Raw genomic sequence first — 18,711 nt, 5'->3', positions numbered from 1 at the left:
AAGGAGAAACTAAATTACAAAAAAATACTAACTTAAACACTGATACATTTAATCCAAGCCCTTCCTCTGTCTACACAAATCCATGTCAGAACAGACAAGATTAACATCCAAACAGAGTGCACATGTCCCCACATCCACATTTCTCATTTCTTTAATCTCATTGTACCTCTGTTTGTCATGAAGATCTCCAGCGCTGTATTTTGCAAGAGGTAACGTCGGGAAAAAATAGCCCGAATCTCTGAGAAGAGCCATTTTCCATGGAGTCCTTCTGTATACGCCAGAATCTAGGAGAAACAGACAGAGAGGATGTTTAAAACATGTTAGCTGGACAGGTAATGCCTTGCAGAAGAGACACTCTTTGACCCACAAACACGGATTTTACCAATTGCACGCAAATCCTGCAGCAAAAATAAAATACGCTCAAACTTCAAATTATTCTATGAATCTCCAATGCATTTTTTGTACTCCTGAATTCAACCAGTCATGTCAAATATTTTAAACATTTGCTTGCATTTTTTCCTTTAAAGAAAACTGCCTGTTTTTCATAAGTTTCAGAGTTACAAGAACATTATTAAATGTTCAGCACCTCAGCAAAGCACAAAACCGTATTCTGAAATGTATTTCTAGTAGCATATAGATGTATCCGCACTCCCTTCAGCATTGTAATAACAGGCCTGTAACAACTAAGCAAGAAAAAATAGTCTTTAAAGAAAATAAAATGTTCCTTAGGTTTATCGTTCAGGCAGCACTCATTAATTCTGGAACTGGAAAGGTTGGCTGCATAAGAGGTTAAGTATCATTTTGTCAGCTAAGGTTAAACACAAACCTGCAAATGAACTCAGCATAATCTCTCTATGGAGTAAGCGGCTGTCAAAGTAACTTGTTACAATTCCTGTCATCCCATTTGACAGACACAGATGCTTGGTCTGCCTTCACAATTCAAACTAATCCCATTTTCAGTCCTCAGCCACTTTGCTTCTTTGTTGCTTCACTTTTTCCTTTTCATTTCAAAGCTTAATTATGTAAGTGTTAAGGGACAGAGAGAGACTGGACACTTCTCTACCTCAGATTAACAAATTATAGGAGAGGGAAAATCTGAGATTTGTCAATTTTACCAACCACAAAAGCACATAATAGAAACCCATCACAGAAAAGGAGAATCAGATGCAAAGCTTGTTAACATCACTCTTACCACAATTTCACTTGAGCAATATATTGTGTATAAAAACAAAAAAGTGAAATTCAAGTCCTTAACATAACCAAGACCGTTAACAAAAGCAATCATTTGTTTACAGGTTTTTAACAAAGGAGGATTTTGCCTTGCATGTAGCATATATTGACAAACAAAACCTGCATTTTTGTAGCACAGAGAGCAGATGCACCATTATAAAAGCACTACACGTCAGCATAAAATATTGTAGCAGTTCTGTGAATTAAAAGCAAACAACCAGGCAAATCAGAAGCTGATGGCACAGATCAGAACAAACAAAGCAAATCATCTCCCACACTTACTTTCTTTTTACTTAATCCCTCATCTTCACCTCAATACAACTGACAGAGTCAACTTCTCTCCCACCAAACACACACGTAGAAAGAGAAAGAATAAAACTACGTAATTATTCCAGTACAAAATTCTGGAAATGTGATGAAAGGACCAGAGATTGTCCGTGGCTGCTAGACATTTCTGCAACTGGGGAACTAACAGACTTGGGCCGGGGTGACACTTGCCGTAGCACACCCATAACCCATCCACATTAATTGGCAGATCTGTATAATTCTGTGGTGCCATTCAGAATCACTGCGCTTGGCTTTTGTCACACACGTATAAATATCCTCTATGAATGCAACATCAAAAGAGGTAACAAAGGAGACAAAGTTGCCCTGCTCATGCACAGAAATCTCTTAGTACTTTTTTCTGGTATTCATCCATCTTATGATCTTGAAATTGGAGCTTCTAACAGCAAAGATTGATTTTTTTGAGACAGACAGCAATGTGGTAACCTCCACTTTTCTGTAACAACTAAAACGCAACAGCCTGTTTGTCCCCATCTGTCTCTGCATGGCAAATTCGAACACTTCCTGCGTGAATACTGCGAGTAAAACCAGCACACTAAGCAATCATTACTTTTACCCCGTGAAGTGAGCACTTCCCCTGAGAGCGGGAATCCTGCGCGAGCCCCAGAGCTTGCTGCTTCCAACCTCCTCAAAACTGGAAGGAAAAGCACCACCTCGAAAAGAGCAGAGGTGGCTTGCACTGTGCACCCACCACGAAGCTCCTGAGTTGAGTGAGAGCGGGTTTACAGCAGGAAGACCAGCAGCCCCCGCTGTAAGCATTCTCTGAAGCACTCATTAACAAAAGTGTTCAGGAGCCACAAGCAGCTGAGGCCGGGCTGAGCGAGGCCTTCATTCCGGGCTGGAGCAAGGTCTGCCTGCTCTGCCGCCTCACTTCAAAGCCTCTGGAGTTCAATTAAAACCGGATTAGGTGGGAGCAGACCTTCTTGGGGACACTGAAACTCCGGGCGCGCTGACAGCACCCTAGACAGACAGAGGTCCAGCCCGCCAGTGAACCAGTTGCTGTGGAAACTGCAGCATTGTCCCCTGCTCATCGCTCCACCTAGGGCAGATGAAAGCTCCAGAAGACAAACACATTTCTTTCATGTGTACTGCTAATGTTCCTTATGGAAATCCAGAGCGACCTTTTATTCCTCAGAAAATATTGTTAGAAACTCCTAGCTGCAGAAACTAGCTCGTTCTTCAAATTAAATCCGGCATTTTTATTCTGGCAAACAAAAATTTTAATTTTTTTTTTTAAGTAACTCCTGACATCAGAATTACAACTTTCCAAAACTATTTTTGCATTTGCCTGTTTCCACCCATAAGCCACACAACACAGAGCTCCACTTCAGAATTTAAGAACAACTATCTTCTTCATACTATTGTACAGTATTTTGAGGTTAAAACCAACTCATTTCTGCCTTTTGTCACCAGCAGTTTTGGAACAAGTTGTGGAGCAGAGACTAATGAGAGTGTACAATCTAATTTAATCTGCAGAAATAGTACTGCCTTCTCCACATGAGAAAGTATTTACAGAATTTCAGTTGATTCAACACATCAGACTGAAGTTCAATCTACTGCATATTTCATTTGTTTCAAAAGATACAGCACCTTACAGGAGAAAATACAATTTATACTGTTTGCCATTTCCTTTAAAAACACATAAACAAATGAGGCTATCGTAAAGTTCTGTGGTTCCAAAAATCTCATCAGACAAACTGTTCTGTAATTAGGCTTTGGCAACACCAGCTGAACAGACATCATGACAACATTACTAAAAATACAAAATTACTTTCCCTTGGCATGAAATCCCTTTTACTTCAAGTATTAAAAATGAAGGTCTAAACCTGTACTCAGATGCTGTATTCATGCTGATGGCCCCGACACTGCACAGCTGCAGGAAACTCCCCAAGAAATTAGCGAGTAAAGAACAGCCAGATTCAAATTCTACTTGGACGAGATTCTGAAATCAGAGTTGCACGAAAACTCAGGTAGCACGGTGCTGACCACAGATTAAGATCATACATAAATAAGGGCTGATGATTTACAGACATTTATCAGCTAATTTCCCAACATTAAAATGCTAATTTACTTGGAAGCTATCCTGTCATTTTACAGTTTTTAATACAAATGCCCCATCCTAACCTTTATTTCAAAACCCTCCTTGAATGCTGTTCATAAGCAGTGTACATTGTTCATGCAATAGTTAAAAAAACACCCCATCACTACAGCTGCCTCCTGAATTAGGAAAGTAATATTTTACTGAAGACTAAATGAACATTTTGCTTTACCTGTTAAGTAAGCCAATCAGCTATCCTATATTTTATTTTATTTTAGAGAAAAGTACTATTGATCTTGAAAATGTGAATAGGCTAGAAGTAATTAAGTCTGCAAATGGGTTATAGAACTGAAACAGTAATTGAATAATTATATTACTTTAATATGCCAGCCAATTTAACTGCCATGAGTAAAATAAAAGCTAAATAGCTTATTTAAAAAGCTGATACACATTTGTTTAATTTTAAACAAGTTATAATGTAAGACAAAGGATAAAACCCAACAAAGCACTGAATAAAAATATAGAGCATTTAATTTACATTCTAACTTGATTACAGTTGAGAGATAAAATTTATAAATACATTCGAGCAGCATTCCAGGTCATTTGGGGTCATTTTTACTCAGGAAGGCAAAATTACTGCACTCAGAGGCTACAAAGTCTGACACTCAGTTCACAAAAAACCTGGATTTCTACCTTAACCTCAGCCTTGCAACTGAGGATCCTTGGATTCTACTGTCCAGGTATTATTTAGTTCCTGGCTGCAGGATCTCACTCTGCTCTTTGTCTAAATACATCTAAGTGCAACTGAATTAACAGGGAATTAGATCAGACTATTAATAATCTTAAATATCAACATGCTTTCCAATAAATCACAGTTGTTTATCCATTTATTTTCGATTCCTCAAAGAAACAACAAATAAGATGCTCGCTTTAAATCTCAGATATTTACAAAATCAGCCACTGAAATCCAGAGGCAATGAGCAGCAGCCTCCCCACCAGTCCCCCTGTGAGCGTGCACAGTCTGTTACACAATCCTGTTCAGCATTTTCATGGGTGACAAACTCAATTAAACATATTCATTACTTTAATGTTCCACTAGACAGTTTTACCCGGCATTTAAAAAAAAAATTAAATAAATAAATACTCGGTGACCTTTGTATTGATCAGAGCAAAATGGCTTATGCCTGGGTGTGGGTGGTGAAGGGATTGGGGAGGGGGGTGGTAAAGGACTCTTATGTTTTCTCTTCCAATTACTGAAGGAGATGATAAAACCACAGCAAATGATGTATCAGCTCATTTTATCTTATCGCTTTGGGGCTAGGTGACAATGAAGTTCATATTTCACTGGTTCCCATTGAAGATTGTGAAAATTACTTGCCCTTATGACCTGAAATTTCACTGGAAGACAGAAATTTCTCTTCTGCAAAGTAATGCAATTTTTCAGGTGTCAACCTTTAGCCCAGCTTTAAAAATTAATTTCATTTATATTAACCAATGATATTGATATTTTCACAGAACGCTCTTTGATACATGAACCACCGACTAGCAAATTGATGTGCTCGAGAAGGATAGAATTATTTTATCTGAAGCTGCTGGGGACAGACAGATTTACCACAAACTGAAATTCCTATTTCACATTATGCTGTTTATATTAGCCTCAAATACCTTAGGGCCTCTAGACCTGTAAATAGTTTAATCTTTTGTTTGGATTTAGTTCTGTTTCTAGATCCATTCAGTTTTGAAATCATTTCTCTCTACACAATGAACAAATAAAGCCACCATGTTCTTGGAAATAATAGAAATAATAAGAATAAAGTCTAACTGTCACAGACCACAGATCAGTACATATATGATGGCATGAAAAATACTTCCCAGATTATTAAATAGAGGAATGCACAACTATATATTCTCCCTTTATCCTGTCACTTAAGCTATATTTCAGTGTGAAAAAAGCACGCAATGTAGATTTTCTGAAAGTGGTCCTCTACTAACTACAGGTAACCTTCTTCCTGATTATGCTAATGTAAGTTGGAAATAAAATTACTGAGGGAGCCTGTATTTCAGTACTTTTCTGGTTTGACTATGTGGTTCTAAACACCTCACATAGACTAATGAATTTGCATACAGTGTTAGCAAATTTAGTACCAACTCTCAAACTTCTTTCAAATGAGTCTCAAAAAGACAATTTTTTCCTTCTTGATTAACCCTGCCGGCTTTTAGAGAGCAGGGCTTCATTACCTCTATCACAGAAAACATTTCATTTGCCCAAAGAACAGGAACATCAGAATGCACGAGACAGTTATGCAAGGTAAATTGGGCAGCCTCAGACAGTGGGAGTTCAAAAAGAAGAAAATTAATCCAAGTTTAGGTGATTGTCCACGCCCTGCAAGAGCAAGGACATAAAGTTATACCTGTGTTTCGAAAATATGACAGCAGGCTTATTTATGATAAAAAGGAGTGAGAATCGCAGGAATTCACAGATTCTTGCAGGAATTGACTGAAATCTTTATTTAGTTACATTCTGATTTAAGAGCTAGTTGGATCTGCTCCTCAAGAGGTAAATACAAAAGGCTCATACAGAGGTTTACAGCACCTGGAGAAGGGCAACCTTTTTTCCTCTACCAGGCTTACCTGTTTATGCTATTTGCTACAGCACTGACATTCAAACATATACAGACTTCATACACCTGGCATGCAAAACGATACAGACAAGAAATCATAACCAAGAACCTTTCAATCATTTAGAAATAACTCTGCATAGTCTTTGTGGACTGCATTAAATCATACAACTGTATGATTTCATGTGTCAATGAATTCCATCAGTTAAACAGACACAGTGCAAATATTAAAAAAAAACTTGTTTTGATTTAGTTTTGTATACATCGAAAAAATTACATTACCTGCAAAAGCTCAAGAAGAGAGCTTAAGCACCAGTGAGCAGAATTCCATTAAATGATTTCTCACTGTGTAGAAGCTGTCAAAAAAAGCTGATGATATTAAATAGTGGAGTTTGCATCAAAAATGCTGAAATAAAGTATTGTCAGTATTAAGACTATGTAGAAATGAATGGTGGAGTGGTGCATTCTATGATTGTTACCCTGTGTGAGACAGAATTTTGGAAAACTAGGTGGGAAAACTCCCTTTGCCAACATTTTATCTATCCAGCTGAGAAGCAGGTGTCTAGATGGCTTAAAAACACCCTTCACAACTCTCTTACTTTGGTGCATAACTTTGTATCACCACAACTGTTGCTACCCTGCCAGTTAGCTCACCTTCAAGTTTACTAATGCAGAAAACAATAAGACAAAGAACAGGAGGGTTTAGATGTTCCAAATTTTCACTCTGTAAAAGCTGATCAATACATTTGTCTTCCCATCTCCTTGTGAGCTAACGAAAAAGGCATTACAAATTCAGATTGAATTCATTATGGAAATGTTTTATTATTGGAAAATAAGGTTATAAAATAAAAACTCTTTTAAATCTTACTTGACCTCAAAAGTTTTTAGCACACTCCCTAGAATCTGGTATTCTCATTAAGGAAAAAAAAAAAATCAATGTATGTTTTTGAGGTGATAAGTATGACCATGATCCATATTTTGAAAATATAAATTGTACAGAAAGTTTCCTAGTAGAAGTAAAAAAACACAGGACTAGTGGCTCAAAACCATCCCATGATGTTGCAACGCTACTGCACTTTAAAAAAAGGATTTCAAAACAAGCCCTAAAACGCTTTCCCTTGTTCAAAGATGGAAGTGCCAGAAAAATAGTGAAAAGGAATCAAGCAGATTACATATATATACATACATACATACATACATACATACATATTTTTATATATATATATATATATATATATATATATATATATAATGACAAAAAGGTTGTAGATTTGGGGGTTTTTAAGTTTAAAGTCTGGTTGGTCCCTCTTCTTTTATAAAATTCCCAGTGCAGAAAAGTCTTGGAGGATAGTCTTAATCAGACTATTAGTTGATCTTTAATAAGATCAGAGTCTGAAAATTAGGACAATTGCCAGACTCAGAGCAGCTCACATCCACAGCAGTATTACTTACTATGTATGGTGAGATGTAAGAAGCAGGAGCAAGCACCTCAAAGGAAGGGCACAGAAAATAATGCAGGCGCCATCATGGGTTTGCTGTCTCTTAAAGGGTTTGTTTGTTTGTTTGCTTTGAATCATAGAATATTCTGAGTTGGAGGAGACCCACAAGGGCCACTGAAGTCCAATTCCCAACCCTGCACAGGATATCCCCAAGAATCACACCCTGTGCCTGAGAGTGCTGTCTAAACACTTCTTGAGCTCTGTCAGGCTGGTGCTGTGATCACTGGCCTGGGGAGCCTCTGTTTTAGGAAAATAAGGATCACGTTTGCTGTAAATGTCTCTTCAAATTTGTATTTGGAACAGCAAATGAGAACAGTCATGTCAGATTTTCACTGCTGTGCCCTGCACCTGCCTATTTCACCACTTTCAGGATGTGACTTCTCCCAGGGGCTGCTTCTCCGTGTATCCAGCAAAGGTCTCTTCAGTCAGAACACGTGCAAGGGGAAGCAGCAACTACAACCAAGAAGGAACCAATACACCTGCAACACTGGCAGCTGTCCAGCATCTGCTGTTTCCATCTGATCTTGCAGAAGAAGGAGCAGAAAGCAAATGGGCAATGAAAAAATAAGTTTCAGTGCCAAAAAAGAAGGATTTTTTTTTTTAAATCAGTGACCTGAAAGATGACTTTCATATCCCTTCATCAGAAACAAAACAAAAACAAAAACTCCCCCACACATCTGGCAGGAAGCTCGAACACCAGTCATCAAGAAAGACTGCATCTGATCAGCTCATTAATGGGAAGCAAGCCCATACATAGAAGAACAGATGTGCCTCTCGAAGGCAAGGACAAAATTCAGACTCCAGAGCTGCCAGGCCAGCCATTCACATTAGAAGACCCTGAGCTGTGTTTTGTGAGAGGTGTGGCACAGAAGGTGCCCCTTGCAAAGGGATGTGGATACAAAAATGGCTTAATGCCACCGTTGTGTTGCAGAGACTCTCAAGTGCTGCAGGAATCAAATCCCCTTCCAGTAAAGTGGGGCAGCTGCAGGGGCTGACATACATTTACCTCATTTGGGATGCCCAGGACTGTACAAAATACTGAACAAATGTTCCCTCTTGCCCTCAGAAGCTGGGAAAGAAGACAGCACAGAACTGCTATACAACCCTTCACTGCTCAAGCCCTTCTCCACTCACTGCAAGTTCATTTACTGTAAACTAAAGCCAAATACAGATGTGGCAACAAAATAGAGAAATTGTTCTTAGTTATCGAAGGGCACGTCATCTATGTGCTCTTTTTATAACAAAGTCCCACATCAGTATACTTCATATTTTGTATCTGGATTCTTACATTTGTCTCATATTCCTGTAAAAGTAGATTATTTTCTCAGACAAAAGAACTGACTGAAATCAGTCACTGAGCAAATTTTGTTATGGCCTATGACTGCAAGGGAGAATCCCTAAAGACAGAAACAATTTGTCCAATTAAAACTTACCCCATGTTTTTAAAGAAAAAAAAATGTCATGTGAAGAGGAGGTTTTTTACAACAACTGTTGATATTCATCTTAGTACATGCTAAACTTAACATAAATTCAGCCTTAATGCATTCCTACAAGCAAAGACCCCTTTCCAAGCTCAAGCCAGGGGCACAGCTAATGTGAGGTCTACAACCACATCTATGATTCTGGGGTAACAGAACAAGAACATAACCCTTATTTCAGCTTTAAAATGCCATAGAAAATTAAACTGCATTTCTAGTCCAAATGATTGATAAGAAAGGCTTGAAAATGTGATTCAAGTATAACAGATACACAGACGGCAGTCTGGGGATAGCTGAACAATTGATCCAACAACATGATTTGCCTTGCCATTCCCCCTGGGGTATTAAATCTAAAACTTGCAACTCCTGAGGGCCCAATAAAAAATAAGTCTATCAAAGAATTCTGCAGATGACAGAAGAGAGGGCAGTAAGTCTATGTGAAAATATTAACTCTTGGGAAGAATTTTAATCTGGGCTGTGTTATGCATTTATCTTTCAAACCCACAACGGTGTTTTGCACAACTGGAAGTTTTCCTAAGAGCCAGAAAAAGCCAAGTCTAATGTGGGAGTATTGACAAAGTCCCAGTTTCCAGCCAATACCTAACAGTGTTCCATAAATGCTGAAGTCAAGAGGGAAAAGTATTTTCAACTGCTTCTCTTTAGAAAATCCTAACCCCATAGCAATATCCTATCCATCCTGGCCTAAGTGCTGCCAAGAACTAAGTTCCTTGCAAAAATACAGCAATTTATCCTGCTTGCGCATGTTTCATTTACAAAATAACTTAAGGTAGCATTTTAATAGGCAACTCTCATCAAATAAATTTACCACATTTGAAAGAATTATGTGGGAGCCCTCCTTAAATCTTTTTTCAAGTAGGGAAAAGACCCTGACTGGATAGCAGCTCCCCTCCCAGACAGCTCCACATTTTGAAAGAGGTGTATGGTTTTTTAAAAGGAGCAGGAAATTGAAGGCATTAGAAAAAATTTGATTTTCCAGTGGCATTTGCAGCTCTTAATGTGATTGTTGGTGTGGAACTCAATGTTCTTTCTTTCTTTTAAAAGAAAAAAACAAGGCAAAAGATCTACCTTTAGAGTTTTCTCTAGCTGAAGTACTTACAAGTAAAACACTTGTAATCAATTCTTGCCATAACATGCGAATATTACAGATATTCAAGTGGATAACCATTTTAAGATATGTGTTAGAGGAAAGAAGATTTGAGATCTGAAGTATAAAATAGCTCACCCTACAAAGAGGAACACATTTACAGCTAGAAACTTTAGTAGATTTATTGCTACAAGATAATCAATTTTCTGTTTGAGGAGTTGGAAGTTGAAATCTTGTGGAGTTTCATGTTTGAGAACTTATTACAGGGCAAGGAGTACATTTCTCATTCTTCCTTGAGCACATTGAAAATCAGTGACTGAAATGCTGAAATGACTAGGATGCAAAACTTGAAGCAGCAGTACAGACTAAAAATAACTCATCCAGATACATCCCGGAGCACCAGTGAAGAACTGATAAACGGATTAATAAAACATCCTTCCTGCTTGACAAAAGTTGTATTTCCTTATCCTCCTTTAATAACCATAGAGGGGGTTTTAATGCGAATTTTAAATTTAAAATAGACTTAACAACTTTAATTTGTTACATTAATTGTTGAAGCTTCAAGCATACTGTAGTAACCGAACCCACCAAAAATAACTAAAATTGGCAAGGATCTGCTTCTTAGCATTCCACCCAAACAAAATGTCGGCGCTGATAAAATCCACTTTTAAAAACATGTATCCTCGCAAATCTTAAGTACTGTCATCTCATCACCCTGTTGGAGTTTGATGGATTACGCCTTTTCCTTATGTTCATTAATCTCATCACCTTATCTTTTACACCACTTCATTTTAGCAGAAAGGCAATAATAAAACCCTCATCCATTATCCTTTTACGCATCTAGTCAAGCGGAAATGGTTAATAACATGCTACAAATTGAACTTCAATCACCTCATTTTCTCCTTTGTCGAATGCACATTAAAGTATATTCCAAAAGTGCAATTTGTTTTACAGGGGAATTTGTGTTATATTGCTACAGACAACTAAAATTAAGTGTTTCTCAGTTTGGTTATTAAATATATCCAACTGTCCTTTTATCTCTGATACTAAAACATTAACTCATTTTATTAGGGTGTAATAATACAAGAGCCTTATCTCCCAGAACACAGGGACATCTACTCTGCCTAATAGTAAGTGTTATACAATGGGTCATTTATCTTTTTCTTTTTTTAAAAAAATATGCTTCTGATAGTTTATGAATTGGTATATTATTGCACATGAAATGGCTCTCCATTTAAGAAAAGTTAATTTGTTTACATGCAGGCTTATCTTCAAATGCAAGCCCTATTAGAGAAACGGTCTGTAACTGTCAGAGCAAGTGAAGAAGGAAAAGAGGTGGATGTAGAAAAATTTAGAGCCCAGTAATTTAACTCTGATCACCAGGCTCCTGTTTGAATATTACCTGTGTTCCATATGCACTTTGCAAATATTCTATGATATGATTCTACGAAATTCAAATAAGAGTCGAAGAACTTGTTTCTGTAAACTCTCCCCATCATTCCAAATACAGGCACATATTAGTAAACTAAAAAAAATGACATTTCTAAGAGAGTCCATCTAGTATAAAGAAGTTCCCAAATATGATGCATTTGGAGCTGTTTCCTTCAAAAAAATAAAAGGGTGGGTGAAATTCTAGTTCTCTTTAATTCAGTGACAGTAATCTCTTTAACAGAAAGGACACAAGATCTCCTGCGCTTTGTTCACCTTCCCAATGAAACAAGACTGACTCAGTAAAACAGCATATCCAAATAAACAAATACAGATACTGTGCAATTTTTACAATGACAGGGTATTTCCCCACGCTTGGCCTCATTTCAATTCTACAGAAACTTATTATTAACCTTACAAGAAGCCTAAGAACACCATCGATCCTAACTTTAGGCCAAGAAAACTGAACAGGGGAAACAGTATTTTTATTATCAAAAAAGCCTGCAATAGTCAGTGTTACAGTGTATATATAAATGCACACTAATGATTTTTAAAAATGAAGTAACAACTATCCTTTACTTTAAAGCAAAGCACAAACACAGCTCTAGGTAACTTACAGTAAGTTGTAAAATCACTTTTACAGTGCCCTCAATGGCCTACCTTTCTTCCCAACCCTCTTGTCCATTTAAGGTCTGCCTTATTTCCCAAACAATTCCAACACTATTTCCTCTCTCCTGCTCTACCACCTTCCATTCAACCTGCAGTTTCACCAGGATTTTTACAGCTGGCTGCCCTGCAAACATTGCACCTCATCTTATCCATCCCCAGTCACTTCCTCCTGCTACCCCAACCCCTCCTTTCTCCAAAGACTATGTCTGAGGCCATGGGGTAAAGCTGGAGTTCGACAGATATTCAGACAGAAAGTCACTTAGGGCAGGAAGAAGGGCAATAATGCAGGGGTGAAGGAGATGGAACAGTTTCATCTCACTCACTAACATAGACAGTTGCTATTTTCATGTTGCAAATTTCTTCTTTCATCTTTGAAAGCATATTGGGTTTTGTTTTCTTCCAGTTCGGCCAACATGTAGGCAACTGTTGCTTCTGGTCCTGCATTTAAGAGAAAAAGATTCCTGGCCCGTGTTTGCAAACTGTGGTTCTCCAATACTGACACAACCCAGGAGGAGGCTTGTTTTGCAACCCCGTAATACAAAAAGCATTCTGCTTCACCAAAGCATGGGGAATCTTCACACCACTTTGTGTTCATGGCACATTCAGCCCTGGAATTACAAATGTCATTCTCACCAAAATAAATGATTGGGCCGCTCAAGAATTCAGGCTTCTCCATCTTCACAAAGTTTGAAATACTTTACTTTTTCTTGAGCTATCCCAAACCGAATTTCATCTCAACCAGAATTACACAGATGAGTTAATAAGCTTTTCATCCACTCAAATGCAGTCACTGAAGTCAACCAAAATATTTTATTATTTGCTAAACCCTGCATGCTTAAATTTTCTTTTCTAGTTTCACACATGACCACCAAAATAGTGGCTGCCATCCAAAACCTGCACACAGTCAGCACCTTAAAATATTAGAGGCATATCAACATATCAAACTGTAAAAATACAAATTTCTAAACTGTGAATACACAGAATTTGATCTAAATCATTGACTGATTTCTTTTTTCCATTTTGATCATTTTTCTGAAAGCTGTCTTTCAGAAAAGTGCTTTAAATATCCCTGCTTAACATCTCTCTCTTCTGAATGTGTTAACTGAGGATGTTTTCTATTTGTTTCCCTTCTGTTATTTAATTTACATTAAACCAGATGTTTGAGAGAGCTATTTAGGTTCTTATGAGGAAGTCCAGTACCCAAGTGAAACAAACAGGGGATCGGAGCAGGCTATAAACCTATGAAGCTCCTAAACTGCAGTCTGCAGTTGACTGGCAGAGGTGCAAGTTTACACAATGTAAGTTCAGCCCCTCAGCTGATGCCACACTTCTGCAAAATGTAAATTACTGTTGCTGTAGTTCTCGAATGAAGCAGTTTATTGCAGAAACAAATGAACAACTGAATACTAACAAAGTCAATGAGAGTCTTGATTCCAGGCTCTAACCACCATTCCTGTACCACATAACATGTCATCATCCATAAGTAAATGAGTTAATCAAATTAATGAGGATTCAGACAAATCGGCTGCCTAATGAGCACTCAAACTGATGTGGCAAGGGTTATGCTCCAGTGCTGACAAAATCAGTTTGATGAAACTGTGACAAAAGCAGCAAAGCACTGTTCCTTCAGCACATTTTCCTGCATCTTATTAACATGAAATTGCAATCACTATTTGCAAACTGTATAGGGAGACCATTTATTGTCAAAGTCATGTAAACATATGCTTTATCTACTCCTCTCTCCAGCAAACCTGTGTGTATCGTTGGAATTCAGGATGGTAATTATTCAGTTCTTTTTGAAAACGGTAATCAGATGGAGCTGTTTAAAGTAATTTAGATGGAATACACCAGGAGAATTTCCAGAGACACTACACTGTAGGATTTTGCATTTTATGAATGTGACATTTGGCAATAAATGTAAAATAAACCAAACAAACTAAATCAAAATATTATGCAGCTTTGAAAAGTAAAAATTAATTCTTACTTTCCAAGTATTATCTGTCCAGAACACTTTCTCCAGAGAAGAAAAAACATCTCTGCACCATGTTGTTTAAATGCACGAGATACAAAGAAATAAAAGATTTTACATGTAATAGGCATAATTAAAGCAGTTTTTATACAGCACTGGTGCACCTGCAGCCATAGAGATCATACAGCCCTTCACTAAGGAAGTGAAGTTTCTGGATGCTATCACAGACTCCGTAAAAATTCAATAATTAAACACTAATGCCTTTCTCCTTTCTCTAGGGAAAGTGTCATGCTGGTAATATCTGATCATTATCCTGAGAGCACTACAAGGAGTGGGTTGCGAAGTGGTAGAAGACACAACTTTTGCCCAGGAACATGGGACGGAGCAGCTTTAACATTTCAGCATTAAGTTAGAAGAAACAACTGATTTCTACATAAGGACACAATTTGAGATATCAATGAACTTGTATTCTCCCGAGTAGGAATCCTTGGCTTTAGGATCTGTGTTTGAAAATCAGCCCAGAGACAATGCATAAATGATGTTGCATCCAACATATATAGAAGGATATCAAACTGCCAAAAGAGTAATTAGGATCATTCCCAAAACAACAAGTGCATATGTGCATTTTTTACAAAACCCACAAAAATATTACATTAAAGCAGCATTAGAAATCAGTGGCAGTTGGCAATATTATATACATACATATGTAAACATCTTACTCTATTTTAACACCAGACATTTTCTCTCCAAAGGACACTGTTCTTGATAACAAGGTTATTTCTCTCTGAATGGGCTGACCTCTCCACTTTCGTGATTCTTGTCACAACACACTCCATTTAAGTTTCTAACCCATTTAAAGGATCTCAATTAAAATCCTAATCCAGCAGTTAATGTTTGACTACAGGTGGAGTTTATGGCCATGGCTCCACAGCAGGTGGCAGCCACGAGAATGGCGTGGCCTGCTCCAAACTGTATGGTCCTGCTGCCTTCTTTCTCCTGCCATTAGCATTCCTATGGGCCCAGACTTGGGTGGCTCAGGGAATCACCCTTGCAAAAATCCATGTAAGAAAAGATCATTTCTTGTTAGGTCAGTTCCCTGACTTGACTCCTCAGATAAATCACAGAATGCCTTGGGTCGGAAAGCACCTTTATGGACATGGCAGCCAGAGCCATGCTCTAGTTGACAAAGTGATGACCAGACAAAAGGTTGGATTTGATGATCTTGGAGGTTCCTTCCAACCTTAAGGATTCTGTAATTCTGGGATTAAAGATCACCTGCTTCCAACCCCACTGCTGGCAGGGATGCCACCCACTAGATCAGTTTGCTCAAGGCACCATCCAGACCTGCCCTGAACACCTCTAGGGTTGGGCATCCACAACTTGGCTGGGCAACCTGTTCAAGTGCCTCACTACCCTCTGAGTAAAGAAGCTCTTTCCTAGCATCTAATCTGTAGCTTTCCTCTTATTATTTAAAATTGGTCCTCAATCTCCCTCCTTTTTTAAGCCCTCTTTAGGTGCAGGAAGGCTCCCCTAAAGTCTCCCTAGAACATTCTCTTCCCCAGGCTGAACAGCCCCAAATCTCAGCCTGTTTTCCTCTATCTCTCTGATCACTGTCATGGCCCTCCTCTGGACCTGCTCCCAAAGATTCACATCCTTCCTGTGCTGAGGACTCCAGACCTGGACAGAGTACTCCAAGTGGGTGGTCTCACAAGGGCAGAGCAGATAGGGAGAATCACCTCCCTCAACCTGCTGATCACAACTTTTTTAACGCAGCCCAGGATGTCAGAAGAAAGGACTAAAGAGCCCCAAATCAATTCTTTCTGTGTCAGATCCCACTGGCATTAATGGGGTGGTGGAACCCGCCTCTCAGTTTCAGGAACCACTGTGTGGTTTTGTGCCCCTGAAAATATCTTGTCATTCCCACCGCACAGGTGTTTTTCAGCACAGTTGCTCTGTGCCAGCTATAGGAACACACTGCAGAAGAAACAACTCAGCTGGCTAGTTTCGCTTTATAATAATTTCCGAGAATCATCCAACTACAATTATACATCTCTGGGATAAAAAACACACCAAGTAAGACAAGTTCTAATATAATGAAATGTGTACTCCAAGATAAGTGTGTTCTTTAGTGACACAAAGAATATAAATGGCAAATCCAAGTGCCACTGCAACGTCTTTCACAAAATGCTTACATCTACCGCAGCAGGTAACTTCTCTCACACTAGAAGCAGAGAGCAACCATGACTTCATCTTAGGTCCAAAGCTACAATTTTTAACAACAAATCCCATGTCAGTTTTCTACCTGCAGCAAATGGATAAGTGACTGTATTTGCTGAAAAGCTACAAATTTTGCCAAAATCCTAGTTATTCAAATATTTTGGTTACATGTCCCTGTAGACAGATTCTGTGAAGACAGTTAACTCTAATTACTCTTCAACAGACTTTACTACTAGAGAAAAAGCACCAAAAAAAACCCCCCAAAAAAACAGATGTTTTACATGTGATACTTGGAAAAAAACTTTTGTCTCCTGACAAAACCAATTGAGAATGTTGGCCTAATTCCACAATAATAAAATATTCAAAACAAAAAGCAACAAAATCAAGCAAATGCTTAATTAAAAAAAAAGTTACCTTCCTTCTCGTTAAAGGATATACTCTTAATGACATGGGTTTACTTTTCCCAATTAAGGGCTCTCAGTGAAAGATCTGTGAAGGCTCCTGCTTTATATACAATTAACAATCAAACTGTAACACAAATTACATGTCACCCTTATCAGAGTTTACACATTGAACTCCTGTATCTGTTGCCAGCAGGCAGCCCTCACTATCTGGGGAATATCACCATGAATTTGTCCAGTGTCTCAGCACAAAATCTCACCCCAAAATGTGGTTTGCCATCTTTTCTGTGTCAGAAGCACATGAAGCTCCATCACACCATTTATTCCAGGCAGCCTCTGAGCAGGTTTTGTGCCCACTGCCCCAAAGGCCAGGCCAGTCTGCCTTTCCTAGGGACTCATCTCAGAGCAAACTTCCATGCTGTACCATCCCCACAAAGATGTGAGCTAACACCTCTGTCTTTCTCATCCCTCCCTGTACTTAAAGATACACATTATTCTTAGCCAAATACTCAGCTGCAGATCTGCTTTAGCTATCCAAGGCTATCTTAATCATGTTTGCTAATTACATTCTTCAAAAATTCCAACACGCTAATGCTCACTCCTTCTTGGGACCAGGGCAAAATTAAAACAAATATGGAAAGGATGGTTATGAGGTAACACAATGAGATCACTGCTATCAAAGTTCACTTCAGGGTTGGGGGCATACCTAACACGTAAGGGATTTATTCATATCATCAGAAGAATTGGATATAATTAAAGTAATTAGATATTTCTAACAAAGTAATGGAAAACACTTCTTAAGATATGCTATGCACTGCTCAGAACTTTATGTTTTTATTTTCAGAGCTATGACCTTGCATTTAAAGAAGCATCAAGAATCCTCCCATGACTGGGATGCTATTTATGTTCTCCTCTTTTTTCATAGTTACACACTTTTTTACTTTACATTTGAGAGTATTACATTCCTCTTATCAAAACAGTTACAGAGACAAAATCACAGTTAGTATTAAAGCATTAAAAATGAATTACTTCACTTTCTCATTTGTTCTAATTTTTGAAGTATAAGCACAGCCAGCCTGTTTTTCAATATGAAAAATTTGAATGCAATACTATATTTTGCAAATCTTCCTTAATCTTTAATGCATTTTGAGTAAGATAAGTGACTATCCTTGGGTTTTTGTTTGCCTTCTAAGAGGAGGATAAATAAGAGCCCTTTGCATTTTACTACATATTTTATAAATGTCCTTGCATTTTGCACATATTCACATAAAATATATTCCTATGTTTCTCTCTGTAGAAACACACACTAATGAACATACAGGTTATATATTATCTTACGATATACTAATTCACAAACATTTCAAATTTAAATTGAGGTACTCATCTGACCAATTTTCATGAATATTCAATCAACTGGAGCCTCCGTGTTGCTTTTAGCTTCTTTATGTATAACAAACAGTATTCAAATGGAGAACAATCGCAATGTTTAGTATCATATTTAAAACCACCATTCAAACCTTTTCTTAATGCTATTATCAGTTTTTCTTTTGCAACAATTTTGTGTATAAAAATAAAAGCACTGGATTTTTATTGGTGCTGCCCTCTTTGTTTTGTTCCACTCTGCAAAGCCCTTTTGGGACACTAAGCCAGCATTTACCATAATACGGATTAAACTCTCTTTGTCCCATTGCACAGTGTTTGTTAGCAGGTTAGT

The 18,711-nt window shown here is 38.0% G+C and overlaps 1 protein-coding gene across 3 annotated transcripts in view; it reads right to left on the bottom strand.

Moving 5' to 3' along the window:
• LRBA (LPS responsive beige-like anchor protein) overlaps positions 1 to 18,711 on the bottom strand; it is a 364,153-nt gene that overhangs the window by 119,480 nt on the left and 225,962 nt on the right. For all 3 annotated transcript variants that reach the window (XM_066186497.1, XM_066186498.1, XM_066186496.1), the window contains one exon: positions 167 to 284. In XM_066186497.1, coding sequence (XP_066042594.1) covers positions 167 to 284 — 118 coding nt within the window. The remainder of the gene's footprint in view (positions 1 to 166; positions 285 to 18,711) is intronic.

This window comes from Chamaea fasciata, unplaced genomic scaffold (assembly GCF_029207755.1).
Source record: "Chamaea fasciata isolate MVZ Bird 193981 ecotype frontalis unplaced genomic scaffold, bChaFas1.0.hap1 SCAF_6, whole genome shotgun sequence".
Classification (NCBI taxonomy): Eukaryota; Metazoa; Chordata; class Aves; order Passeriformes; family Sylviidae; genus Chamaea; species Chamaea fasciata.
This window is presented reverse-complemented; position numbering and strand designations above follow the sequence as displayed.